Source organism: Bombus fervidus, chromosome 3, assembly GCF_041682495.2.
Source record: "Bombus fervidus isolate BK054 chromosome 3, iyBomFerv1, whole genome shotgun sequence".
Classification (NCBI taxonomy): Eukaryota; Metazoa; Arthropoda; class Insecta; order Hymenoptera; family Apidae; genus Bombus; species Bombus fervidus.
In genome coordinates this window covers 18,555,982-18,568,917 of record NC_091519.1, presented here as the reverse complement: position 1 = coordinate 18,568,917, position 12,936 = coordinate 18,555,982, and the positions used below count along the sequence as shown (strand labels likewise).

At 48.4% G+C, this 12,936-nt stretch overlaps 1 protein-coding gene across 4 annotated transcripts in view; it reads right to left on the bottom strand.

Moving 5' to 3' along the window:
- Nucleotides 1-12,936, bottom strand: part of Eip74ef (Ecdysone-induced protein E74) — a 143,644-nt gene that overhangs the window by 21,682 nt on the left and 109,026 nt on the right. For 3 of the 4 annotated variants that reach the window (XM_072022884.1, XM_072022883.1, XM_072022887.1), the window contains 3 exons: nt 7,561-7,818; nt 5,171-5,338; nt 4,261-4,503 (listed from right to left, as the gene is read on the bottom strand). In XM_072022884.1, the coding sequence (XP_071878985.1) occupies nt 4,261-4,503; nt 5,171-5,338; nt 7,561-7,818 (669 nt within the window). The remainder of the gene's footprint in view (nt 1-4,260; nt 4,504-5,170; nt 5,339-7,560; nt 7,819-12,936) is intronic. The other variant, XM_072022885.1, reaches the window with a different exon arrangement.

The following is a 12,936-nucleotide window of genomic DNA, read 5'->3' as shown; positions in this document are numbered from 1 at the left end:
CCGTCGTCGACTACGTATTACCATACCGTGGAATATTCAATTCGAACGACGAAATCTTTCTTTCCTTCGAGATACTCGTTTCCGATATTATCTGTGTGTTACTTGGGTCGGAACTTGTACTCAGGCTGAAAGATACGGTCGTAAGATAACGAGAAACGATAGGAAGCACAGACCCGACGTGCCTACGTAAATCAAATTCTGTTTCCACCTACGAATTACCATACTACGATCGGTAAACACGCGGAGAAGCCGATCCGGCCGTATCCGTAGCGTAACGCAATACGTCTGCCGTAAATCGATCGGACCTAGCAGTAACGGAGAGCCGCGTCGCGGTCCTGCGATCGAAGGGCCCTTTAAGAGCAGGTCGAATTTTCCCTCGGCTTTCGTTCGCGTCCACCGTGGTCGGCCACCGCAATGGGAACACGGTCGTCGCTGGTGGGGCGCCCCGCAAAGTTACCAAATCGCTATGGCGTAACATTTTGCTTATTCACGTTCGATTATACAATCCGGCACACTTTTACTCGGCAAGTCGGCCTCTGCCTCTCGAGTGGGCCTACCTACCACACGGTGTGTCACCGTGCGCAGATTTTTTTTTCTTTTTTTTCTATCCGTGCGATCGCCTTTTTCTTTTTTTTTTTTTTTTTTTTCCGAAACATCAACAGATGTTCCTGCGCGATTAAACAATTACGGGTTTCCAGCGAACGTACCGATGGACGATATTTTATTCGCAGCGCAGATTTTCCCTGCGATCGCACGAATCGGCCCGCTTTCAGCTGCCTGTCCCAATTAAGCGATCACCTTTAGAACGTGCAACGAGACAACCGGTCGTTTCGAATTCCACGCTTTTAACGCTCACGCTACGATTCCGCGATACACGATGTTTCGGAAATATATATATAATAATTGGCTTCGAGCATATTAAATTTCATTGGCGTTTAGTGCTACTTTGATACGAAAAGATGGATACTATGAGAATGAAAAAGAACGTACAAGTTTTCTTGGAACGTACAAGTACGTTTCTGTGCTAAACAGATATAGCCGGTGTGTGTATTTTAAAGGCCAAAAGCACCTGCGTACGTATACCGTAATTGCGAAAACAAAAGATCCGAAATTTGCCATTCTATTTTGATCTTTCATCGGAAAAAAACATCTCGTCCGATCGTTCGACCAACGTTACGTCCGACCTGATCGAGCCGTGCTATAAGCCGTTACAAGCTAGAAGAAGCATAGAAGAGTTTGCAATCGGGCGTTAGTTGGAACGAAAGAAACGGGGTTAAACTGGTTGCCACGCTTCGGCAACACTTTCAATCAGGGAAAGTCCGGCGCAGACGTTCCTAGCGTATTCGTTTCAGCAACGTCGAACAGGAACTGCAACTATATATTATAAAGTTGTAATGGATCGAAGAATCAGCCGTACACGATGTATAAAAATCAATGCAGTTTCCCATACGGTGGTCTGTATAATTGATAATGACGGCGTATAATCGGTAATCGAATCGGTTGGAAGCGAAGTTTCAGCTGGTGAAGCGGTTCGACGAGCTTTCCATTCGGTGGCTCGTTTCGAGCGAGACTCGCGCGGTGCAACCTTGGCGGCGATCCAATTCGAGCACGGCTGTTTGAAATCACGACAGGGCCAGGTGTGTGTCCCGGCGAAATCAGCTGTCGTTTCGTCGAACGCGATCGGAAAGGCGAAAAAGAGGGGCGCGATTGCGCGACCCGCGTGCGATTACCGCTCTTGGCAGATTCTGGACCCGGCGGACTCTCTTTAATCGCTTCGTCGCGCTCGTTTCGCGCCATCACCGTCTCGAAATTCGAAAACCTGCAGGAACCGCAACCAACGTCGCAATCGTGTAACGATCGAGCGATTCGAAATACGCTTCGTTCGATAGAAGTAAATGCGAATACCAGCAAAGGGAATCGCGTGCTTTTAATAAAATCGCAAACGCAAAATATCCGACAGCATTTAGATCGGCGTTGTTGTACCTGTTCGGCGTTGAATCGACCAGTTCTATCAAAGTTGATCGTTAACCGTTAGACGTCGTTATCAAATCGCGGACGTTCATGCATTTAGAAGAAACGTAAATGCGAAGAATACCGATAGACGTAGAAAATAATCGAGGAGCGTAAATATTCGTTGCGACGTTTACTTGAAATTTGTTTAGTTGTATTCAGAAAGACATAGACCGACAGTGTGTGATAATTATATATATTCTAATGCTAATACCGAGAAACTTTTATTTCTCATGCGTATCGATTCGAATGGTTATATTCCGCTGTTACCGCCAATAAGGTAACGATTTTCTCTACGAGCGTTCGCTCGAAAGGGAAATCGTGGTCGGTTAAATGGGACGTGCTTGAGAAAATCGCGTGAGACGGAGCGAGAGGAAAAAGGAAACGTCGGAAGAGATCGGTCCGCGGATCGAGACGATCCTATCGACGCGCGCGACGGCCAGGAAGCGAATCTGGGCCGTTGAATCAGGGAAAGGCAAGTGGGTCAAGAGAACGAATGGCTCGGCTGATGTCGGCGTTGTTGCGATTTCTGCCGACGTAGATGACGAAGCTCGACACAGGGTACGACGAGCGTCCGTAGCGTGTAACAGACCACGCGAAACTCGCGTATACACCGTATGCACACACCACCTAACCCTGTGCTTTTTTCTCCCCCTTCTCCTTCTCCTTCTCCTCTTTTAACTCTAATGGAACCCTCGGTTATGTCGGAGCCGCTGTTGCCGCAGGCAACTCGCTACTCCTTTCACTTTGCATCTACAACCTGCCACGAGGAAGTGTCGCGCTCTTTCCATCTCTCTTCTTCGTTTTCGTCCAACTAGACGAGCTAGACACGTTTCCTGCTGTTGGCGTTCACCGGCGATGTGGTTACGTGGAAATCGAGCACGAGCTTGGCTTGACCGATATTTCTAGCGCCGGGTGCTTTTAATTGGATCGTTCTCGCAGAGAATTCACGGAGAATCGCGATTCCATCGGCCCCAGCACACACACCCCGCTACATGCTTCGTCGCCTCGATCGAGATTTCGTTCGTCCGCTGGGTAATCCGTGTCGCGGTTTCGTTCGAAACCGGCGCTTATACTCGCGACGCGAGGCTTATAGGTCGTAGGAAGAACGATGACAGGCTAGAGCGCGGATTAGGTGTATTTATCGGGATTCGTAATGCGGTCGAATCGGCAACAGCCGCTCCGGTTGTTCCACTAAAGCGTTACGAGCTATTTTCACGGAACTGCCGGAAATATCAGCCGGCGGTTTACATCGCAACACTTTGCATAAACGTGCACACGTTGATCCGACCAGTTCGTTTCGTTCGTTCGAGTGTCTACCGCTCGTCCGTTTCCATTGTTAACGTTGCGCGTCGTACATACCGTACCCGGAAAACTACTCCTTTAATCGCTGTGCAGGAATTTGCGAATTTGAGCGACGAATTTCCAACTTTAACGCGTACGAAGAATGTTTAAGGCGCTACGATTTGGTCGTTTCGTTCTTCGTAACGATTTTGCAAGGAGCTAATCGCGACGTAGAATCGATTCGTTCGAATTATCGTTTCCACCGGGTTCTTCTCGGTGAAATTATCTATCGACTGTAATTACCTAAGAGGCTGAGACACTTTCTTTCTTACTCCGTATTAATCGATACCCAGGCGAGCCGAAATAAACCCGAGCCGCGTCGACGTTGCGTCACGACTATCGAATCTCTCTCTCTCTCTCTCTCGATATCGCCGCGAGATACTGAAATTACCGACTTATTGGTGGTCGGGTTCGATCGAATTCGCCGAGACATCGAGATCGTCTGGTACCGCTGAACCTGTAGCCCGTGGAAACGGGGTCAAGAAACGTCTTATACTTTGCCTTTTGTTTAACTTCCATTTACACGCTTTCGCAAAACAAAGAAAAAAAAAAAAAAGAAAAAAAGAAAAGAAACAACGAGAACGCAAAGCGTAGAATTTTCCTTCCAAGGGGAACTTTATTGCAACTTACCAGCTTTGCCGTGTAAAACATCGACCTCGAGCTAACGCAGATACTTTCGCAGAGATTCCGACGGAAATTAAAAATTCCAATTTGCCTGGAAACGTTGCAACCGCGATATTGGCCACGTTTGCAATTCCGAAATAAAGGGATTTTGCCAACACGGTGTAGACAATTTCTACGTGTTCTACCGTTTTCTTTCGGAAAGGCAATATCGTGGGCCACCGTGACGACGAAAACGGAAAGAATAAAAAGAGAAAAGTAGGAGAAAATGATAAAGCAACTTACGTGTAGGTGGCTGACGATAATGCAAGTGTTGCAGACTCTGCGTTTGGTGGTGGTGGTGGTGATGGTGGGGCGGTCCCATTGTCGGGCCCATCGTGTGGTTGCCGTGTTGATGGTGAGGCGAACTCCCTCTGTGCGGATGGTACTGGGAGGGATGATGCTGATGAGGATGATAGGAGGGCGGCAGGAAGCCCGCCGTCGACGGATAAACGCCAGGACTGTGACAGGCTGACCTGCCGAGCGCTGCTGTCGGACATTCCACAGAGATTTCTAATAAGAAACTATATAGTCGTCTACGTTCGTACAATGACAAATATCTTACCGCTTTTTTCCCACTCAACAAACGGCAAGTATCGCCTACATCGATCGTATCGTTCTATTTGTTCGAACCTTTTTTAACACGTTCGCCGTAGATGCGATTTTCGTTGCTAGAATCGTTTCATTCGCAAACTATCATAACGAGTACTGTACTTGCGATGTTTTATAGATTGCCGCAATGCATTCTGTGCATTTCCTATAAATTCGTTGCACACGATGCAACGGTATGCCAATATTCGCTTCTATGTTTGATACAAATTACCAAGGAAACATCGTTGCACAGTTTGATTTGTAATTCGCTAAACGTAACAGCAAATCCGTAGTCGAGGAAATTCGTGTGATTCACCGAAACTTTTGTAGCAGTTGCGCCGCGACGAATCACAGATTTTAACGGAGATACGCGATTTAACAGAACTATTTCGAAATACCGTCGGATAAAATATGCACAGAATCGGGACGATCTATTATCGTTCGCTTGTTGTCTAGGTGATTCGTCTAGACAAGACCGAGAAAAAAGATCGGTCGAACGAGATCGTTACACGACGAGACTCCGTATAGTAGGATAATTGGACGTAGGATATACGTGTGCGCTTACCTGACGACAAATGAGAATGATGGGACGCGAGACTTGGCTGAAGGGACGAGTTAGGGTTGAGCCTCGCTTTCAATAAAAGATTCGCGTCCTCGTTACCGCCCGAGGACGTGCTGGATTCGACGTCGCTGACTCCGCTGTCGGCGGGGCTCGCTGGCAGTGATCCGCTTCCTGTTTCCATGCGATGAAACAAAAATAAAACCATACAAACGTTTCGTTTGGTAGTCGCGCGCAGGTGACTGACCTCGAGGAAAAAAGGGAGCCAAGCATAGATACTAAAACGCGTGCACAGCTGGTCTCGTTGATTTTGCAACGTTTTGCACGCTTCCACTCTACGTACGTTTCCATCGTATAATTACGCGATAACGCGAAACGAGCGCGGACGATTTGATCCGCCGATCGAGTTCACGAGCATCGCCGCGCGCTGTTTCGGAGGAACCCAGCGGCGCTCGATGATTGTGAAATTTTGCAAGCGAAATTTCACATCGGCGAAATAAACATATAGGACTGCCGCCGGTAAATGGACCGGATTGGTTGGAATCGAAATTCCGATCACGAAACGGGGTCATAGTTTAAGGTAAGGTGAAACGGCCGTGTATGGAGAGTCGGGAACTCGGAGGCGCCATCTGGCCGAATTACCCGCGGTCGCAGGTCTTTACGCTCGGTTACTCCGGTCTTTGTGTTTCGCGAACGAATTAAAGTCTCCGAGGTGGTCCAGAGCAGCGAACGACTTGGAGCATCGGTCGCTTTATCGAGCACCGTGCCAGACCGTCGAACGTGTTTTCGCGTGCGCCGTCAATTAAAGGCATCTTTATGCAACGGCCGAAGGTCATCCGGTCATTGGGTATGCATATCGCTCGTGCTTCCCACGGTCTCCTTCTCTCCCTCTCTCTCTCTGCTCTGCTCTGCTCTGCTCTCTGCTTGCAGCCAGACAGTCAGAAACAGACAGAGAAAGCAAACGATCTGAAACCAGTCGTAAAAGGTCCTGTGTGTCGCGCGAAATGTTAGTCCGTCTGTATCTCTGTAGGTCTGTCCGTATCCTTTTTCACTGTTTGGCGCCACCTCTTCCGTCATCGACGTCGTCGTCGTCGCGTTACGCGGAGCGTACGTCGTAGGCGTACCGAGCGTAAAAGTTCATCTCAGGACTGGCAGCGATACTCGTCGATTTTTTCATCATTTGATAATTTTTTTCAAACGAGGTACTCGTGAACCGGATCGCACGGAACACGTCGCGAGTACTACACCCGTGTCTGGCTTACGCAACGAAACTTTGCAAAACGTGGAATCACGTGCAAGGTTGACGATATAAATATACGCGAGACGTCGTTACGTGCTATCTTTTTCTTCTCTTTCGCCTTTTTTCGACCCGTTTTTATACCTTCCATTTTATCCTCTTCTAATTTCTTCTTATCGTTTAGAAGATTGAAATTATTCGGTAGACTTCTAGGAAGCTTGCGTGCAAGCAGGGTAAGAAGGTGGGGGATTTTCGGGTGGTCTCGTGTCGCACAGGTGAGCTCCGGTGGTGAAATCTTGGTTCATCGGCGGACGGGAAGTCGAGAAATCGATATTACCGGTCTGCGCGGCGGCTAAACAGGAATTTTCGCCTTTTTATTGCCAGCTCGTCGTCTCTAACGATTAACGTCAGCGGCGAGGGAATTGCACGCTGGTGGAGCGGACGAACTAGTCGAGAAACGGCCAATGGGAGCGAGCGTAACGCTTTACTCGCGGCGGCGTGCCCATGAAAAGCGTGGCGAGAGAGGAAAGTCAAACGTTTACCGGCTCGGCTCGGCGCGCCGCGGCCAAGCCACGCCGGAAGTGATTTCCTGTCGGCTGTTTACCAGCCAACCGTCGATATTGCTTTGTAAATATTATTATTGGCCGAGCACAGAGCGCCGTTCCGATGGAAAATCGATCCACGTACTCTTGTTTTACGCGACGAAAAGGGAGAAAAAGCGAGGAGAAACGGAAAAAATCGCTCGTTTTTCGTCTCGTTACGACCTTGCACGCGATTCGATGCATCTTCCTCGAGCCGCTCGCACGAATTGATTTCACTTGTTCCAGCTTGCGCGAACGCGCAATCCTCCTCTCCATTGCTTTCTCCGCGTTTCTATTGTAGTCGCAACTGCGAGGTTTCGACGAAAGCGTGCAATATACGTTGCATATACGCGTTACAATTATTTTTCATCGATATAAATTCTTCGCGGGGATCGTTGAAAATTGTTATGGCAATTATATTCGAGTCGTTCAGAAGCCGCGTCGATCGATTCGTTCGTTTCTTCAAAATTTCTCGCTTCGAAGTAGCGCAACGGAATCGAAAAGTCGATAAAATTTGCTAAAAACGTTCTTCGTCGACTTGGCTGTGAAAAGACTCGCGAAAGTAGTTTGAGATCGACCTGGTGTACTGGTGGTGGCGATCGTGGCAGTGGTATAGGACGGCTGGCCCATCTGAGCATGGCCGGCCAAGTGACGGCCGTATCCATTTTGCACGCCTAGACCGTGCTGCTGGGGGTGCTGCGAGAGAATACCGTGCAACAGACGAGTCCCCGTGGTGGTCGTCGTCGTACCGGTCGATCCTGGTTCCGCTTTAACGCTCGCCAGACTCAGTTGTTCCTTCTCGTTCGCATCGTGTGGCTGGACCTCCCTGGTGTCCACTGGAATCACAAAATCAACGTCGGCAAAATGTCAGCTTTTTTTCCATCGCTATCGAAGAGCAGGCTTTTCGTGTTTTACTTTCACTACGAAAGCTAAGGGTTCCCTGTCGAAATATACGATTCTTTATCGCAGCAATTACAATTGTCGAATAAACGAAATTCACTGTTACGCGTCTCTCGACTATCTTAATTTCGTCGAAGCTCGCGTCAAATACGCGTACGCTCGTTATACGCGTTTCTATGGCGATCGATTACGATTCCGGTGAAAACAGATTATACCATTAGACGCTGGGAGCGGTTAGATCGCTTCCTAACGGTAGCCCCGAGAGAAGGCTGAGGAAGCACGAAGGAAAAAAAAAAAAAAAGAGAGGCATGGGAGGTGTTCTCGAGGGGTATAGCGCGGCGCTGCGGAGAGGAAGTGAAAGCCGGTGTGTCTCTCCTTGACCCACTGCAACGTTTCTACCTTCCTTTCAGGCAGTGCCAACCTCGCGGCTTCATTAAGCAATTTCTCATGGCAGCAGCCGAGGAAAAATCGCCGTGGAAAATCGACTCGAACCGGCACGCTCGATGACTGCCGCGAATCGACCGCGCTAGTTCGCGCTTTCTTCGCCTCGCCACACTCTCGATCTTCCTCCTCTTTTTTCGCTTCGCTTTCCGACCACCACTTCGCTCCATTATCGGTCTCCTCTCGTAAAACCAAAGGGATCACCACGCGAACCAGAAAGAAGTGTGTCGACCGCTTTTTATCGCGTTTACCTTTCGGCGCCCACACGGTTAAACGCGCGGCGTTCGGTTGCGTAATTCACACGATATTTGCGCCCCAGACGGGTCTGCGTGTCTGATGAAAATTCAGTGACGAAATTCGGACGAGAACAGGATCGTGTTGTGTTATTATATTTTGCTCGTCGTCCATTCCTCGCAGATATTGTACTCTTTACACGCTTTCGTCAGTTTTAAACGACGACGTGTTTTTATTAAAATTAATCGTATTCTAATAACAACTATATACTACTTATGATTTACGTACGTTTATATTATTTTTGAAAACTTTTTCAAACACGTGTAAATCGTAATGAACATTTTGTAGAAACTATATTTCAATCGATATTTTCGAAATCGAACAGATACGTTGATTTTGCTACGATATTTGATAGAAATTCATTTTCAAAGACTTTCGCGACTAAACGTACATTCCAGAATTTTCCATCAAAGATACGAATAAACTTTCGTATCGAGTTTTGTTTTTCCGAAAAGCAGCTTGGTTGGTAAAGCGGTTCTACCGGTGTTGCAATTTTCTGCTGTGAAATTAAATAGTAAAATTGAATCCCCGCGAAATGTAGCGCGCGAGAAAGTCGGGAGAACCGGAAGCAAGGTTGAAATTCTAGCGGACGTAGCCGCGTTTCTCGAGGAAGTCGATCATCGAGAGGCAATCGACGATAAATGGATCTCGGCATCTCTCGACGCCACGGACGGATCCGTGAATTGAATCGGTAATTACGACCGCGTAGATCGAGCCAACGGGTGTGTTTAACCGTTGGCAAGGTAGTCGAGCAAACGATCGGTTTCTTCTTCTCGCCCGGGAACAGACTGCTGTTTCAGGTCTGCTTGTTTATCGAGTAACAAGAGCAAAAGAGAGAGAGAGGAGGCGAGCACAAAAGAGAGAAAACGGAGGGCGAAAAACTCGAAAAGGATAAGGGAGGGAATAACGAGAGGAGTCACGGACGTGGAATAAAACGAGCTTATGCGCTTAGTCGTCGTTTTTTGGAACGCGACGACGGGCCGATGATATTTGGCCGAGCGTAACTCGAAATATTCGTTTGGACGCGATGCGTCGACTTCGTACGAGATCGTAAGCTGACGCGAAATTGGATAGACGAGCTTTTACCGACCTGCAAACCGGAGAAAGCTCGCCACCGTTTACTTTTACTGGTTCTACCTGATCGGACGCGAGACGAGCGTCGACCATCCGTTTCTAACGAGTTGGTTACGTGGAAGAGGATCGATCTTTGGACGAAAGATGGAAAATTTTGTATCTCGAGTAGCTCGCGGAGTAGTCCAAGATATTGGCGAATAAAATTTTCTCGACGCGAACGAACGCAAGCCAGGGAAGATCGTATCGTTCGGGTCAGAGTTTAAGGATCCCGTTGACCTCTGTTAACCCCGAAAACACACCCTCGACGAAATCTCTACTTACGAGGGTGCATTTCAGATGCACCTACCCCCCCGTGACTGGATACGCAGCGAGAACTCGTACGTGCGATCGTTAAATTATTCCTGTCCGCTCGACGTTTTCAATTCGAAACGAAGTTGTAAATAAATGGCTTGTTACCGAGGCACGCTCGTTTTCCCTTTGCCTCTTCGTCCACGTTGTCCGTAATAATATTGATTCGACTCGAATACGTCGACAATTTCGTCCTCGAACCTACCATTTTGCGACCACCGTTTCCTCTTCACAGCCACGGAATATATAGCAGTCGGAGGAAACGGACGATGGATCGTGCAAAATTATTTCTGCTCCTAACTTCTTGCCAACCCTGTCGCGACCGAGTTAATTTTTCAACGAGGCGACGAACGTATCAAACTACCACGCGAACGGACAAATTCTCCGGCTTTTCACAGACAGAATCCTAACTCTTCGCGAGGTTATCAGAGATATTTAATCGGTCGATAATTTCGCTGTAATTCGACCGCTCCGTCGAGACTCGTACAAGAGGCGTTAATCGACGCTTGAAAAAAAGTTTCTCAATCTGCGTTCGATTCCGAAGCGAGTAAAAGTTGGTGCGTATAAAACACGTTTAAAATACGACGCGAGATAACCGGAACGATGGCGAACGGTTAATCGCGTCCGCGTCGTCCAAGCTCGAATCGAAACGACCGTTTCACGGCGGCGGAAATCTCGAAGATCGTTTTCTGCGATCTTCGAGCGTCTTTAATCGCGTACGGTCGTTCGTATCGGCTCGTTAGCGACGAGTCGAGTTCTCCTGGAGGTTCCGGGGGGCTCGACCTTGCTTGACCTTGACTCGCCCTCGCGTCAGCGGAGAAGGGTGGGTGTCTAGCCGCATCGACCGAACACATCCCCGCTTTCGACTCGCGTCGTTTCGAGAACCGAGGAATTTTCACCTCGTCTATTTTCCGCGTTTCGCCACCGAAACCCGCTTCCGGCGCATCCACGCGTCGATCTTCTTCCGTCGAGTCTCGAGCTCGTTACCGCGCAATCCTCCAGTTCTCCGCATTCTTCGACTATTTTCGATTAGAAGTCGAGGGTTGATTCTTTCGACCAATAATTTCGTTCGTTGTAGTGTAGACGATAAATGTTTGAAACAGTCGGCGATATCCGTTAGGCAGGTAGTTCAACGTTACAGCTATTTACAAGCGATTTACGTATATTTATATAGATACGAGTAATCGTAATTGGAGCCATATATATTTACAATAGAATTCGACGTTAATTGATTCGACAGGAACATCGGTAATTTTCGTGGTTAATCGCTGAAACAACAAACTGCAACGTTGAAGCTTGTAATTTACTACGTACGACGATTAAGATACGCGGAAGCATTACCTAAGCGAATCGTTAACGTGGAACCATCGAGGTTTCAACGAAAGAAACGCTGTTCTAATTATCCGTTTCTTTGGCATTTCGCGAATCACCAGCGAGCAACGATCGTGCGTGACACCGTTACAAAGAGGCGAACGATTCCGTCCGAAGAGCGGACAAACGCGACGACCGCGAATCATACGCAAACAAACGGTCGCAGCTCTGTTCCGCTTTCGTCGCTTCCTCGAGGCTCGAAGCGTCGTCGAGAGGATAAGAGCGCTTTGGCAATCGGCAATCGGCTGTCGGGCGATCGCCTCGATCGAGCGCCGAAACGATTCGGCCGCACACGCGCACGCGCAGTACGTAAGGTCAGCGTTTGCCCGGGCCACGCAACTTTCTCGCCGCGTACACGCACGCACGCAAGCACGCACGCACGCACGCACGCTCGCTCGCTCGCTCGCTCGCACACACCTTCCGGCCGTGGCGCGCATTGCGTAACGGTAACGACTCTCTCTTTCTATGTGACATCACGCGCGCGCCCCGCAAATATGCGCGCGACAAAGGTGGCCGCGCGACCGATTTCCATCGATCCGCCTGAAACTCCGTTTCGACTGGAATTCTGACGAAACGGCCGGTTTAATTGGCCGCCGTTCGATGCCGGCCGAAACGAAAGTGAGTTTGACCGGCAATTTTTAATTTGGCAGCCAAGTTTTATGGAAACGCTCGTACAAGGATAGCGCGATCGACGGAAACACGAAAATTGCGTCGAAGAATTTTGCGAAACGAAAGATGCGCGAATTATCGTACAGTGACTAGAAGTAGTACTTGCGCGTGATCTTACTTTTCCAACGTAAAGAGTCTCTTCATAATCGGACGACGTGTATTTTAGGATTACGCCGTGTACGAATAACGCGTTCGAATAGCTCGTAGTTAATCTCGTTTGCTCGTGCTTTTTGTTCTCGCGCAAATGGTAGGTAGCACGCAGATTCTACCTATTATTGCGGTATTATCGCGGTATTGTGCTATCTGTACATTTATATCTAACGATCGTTTCATCTTCCTCGCAGCATCGCACGAACGACGATCAATTTATCAAACCTATAGAATTCTTCGTTTCCATTTGCTTTATCGATACAATAGAATCATTCATAATAGCGATGCTTCGATAGTTTCTCGGTATCGCGATATTCTTCCTAGCATCGAAACACGAGATTGCGTTACTCTTGCGTCACAGCCTGTGCGAACTTCTATCTATGCTATCTTATTTTATTAGAAAGAGAAGATTCGTCGATCGGGGCAATTTCGCGGTATATACTTTTCCCTAAGATCCGAAGATTAGAGATCCGCGGGGATTGAACTATAGGCGCCTGACATTTCGATGCCACGTTCACAGCGGCGGAATCCGTCGATGACCCGGATAGTCGGATCGCTGCGGTTGCAAACTTCTCGAAGAGGACGAAGAAGAGCGTGGAAGCTCGTCGAAAGTCGTCGCTCGTTTACGCCAACCAAACGAACGTATCCTTGACACGAAGACATCGATCTGTCTCGAAACGAGTTCTCCCACTCGTTGCATATTTTCC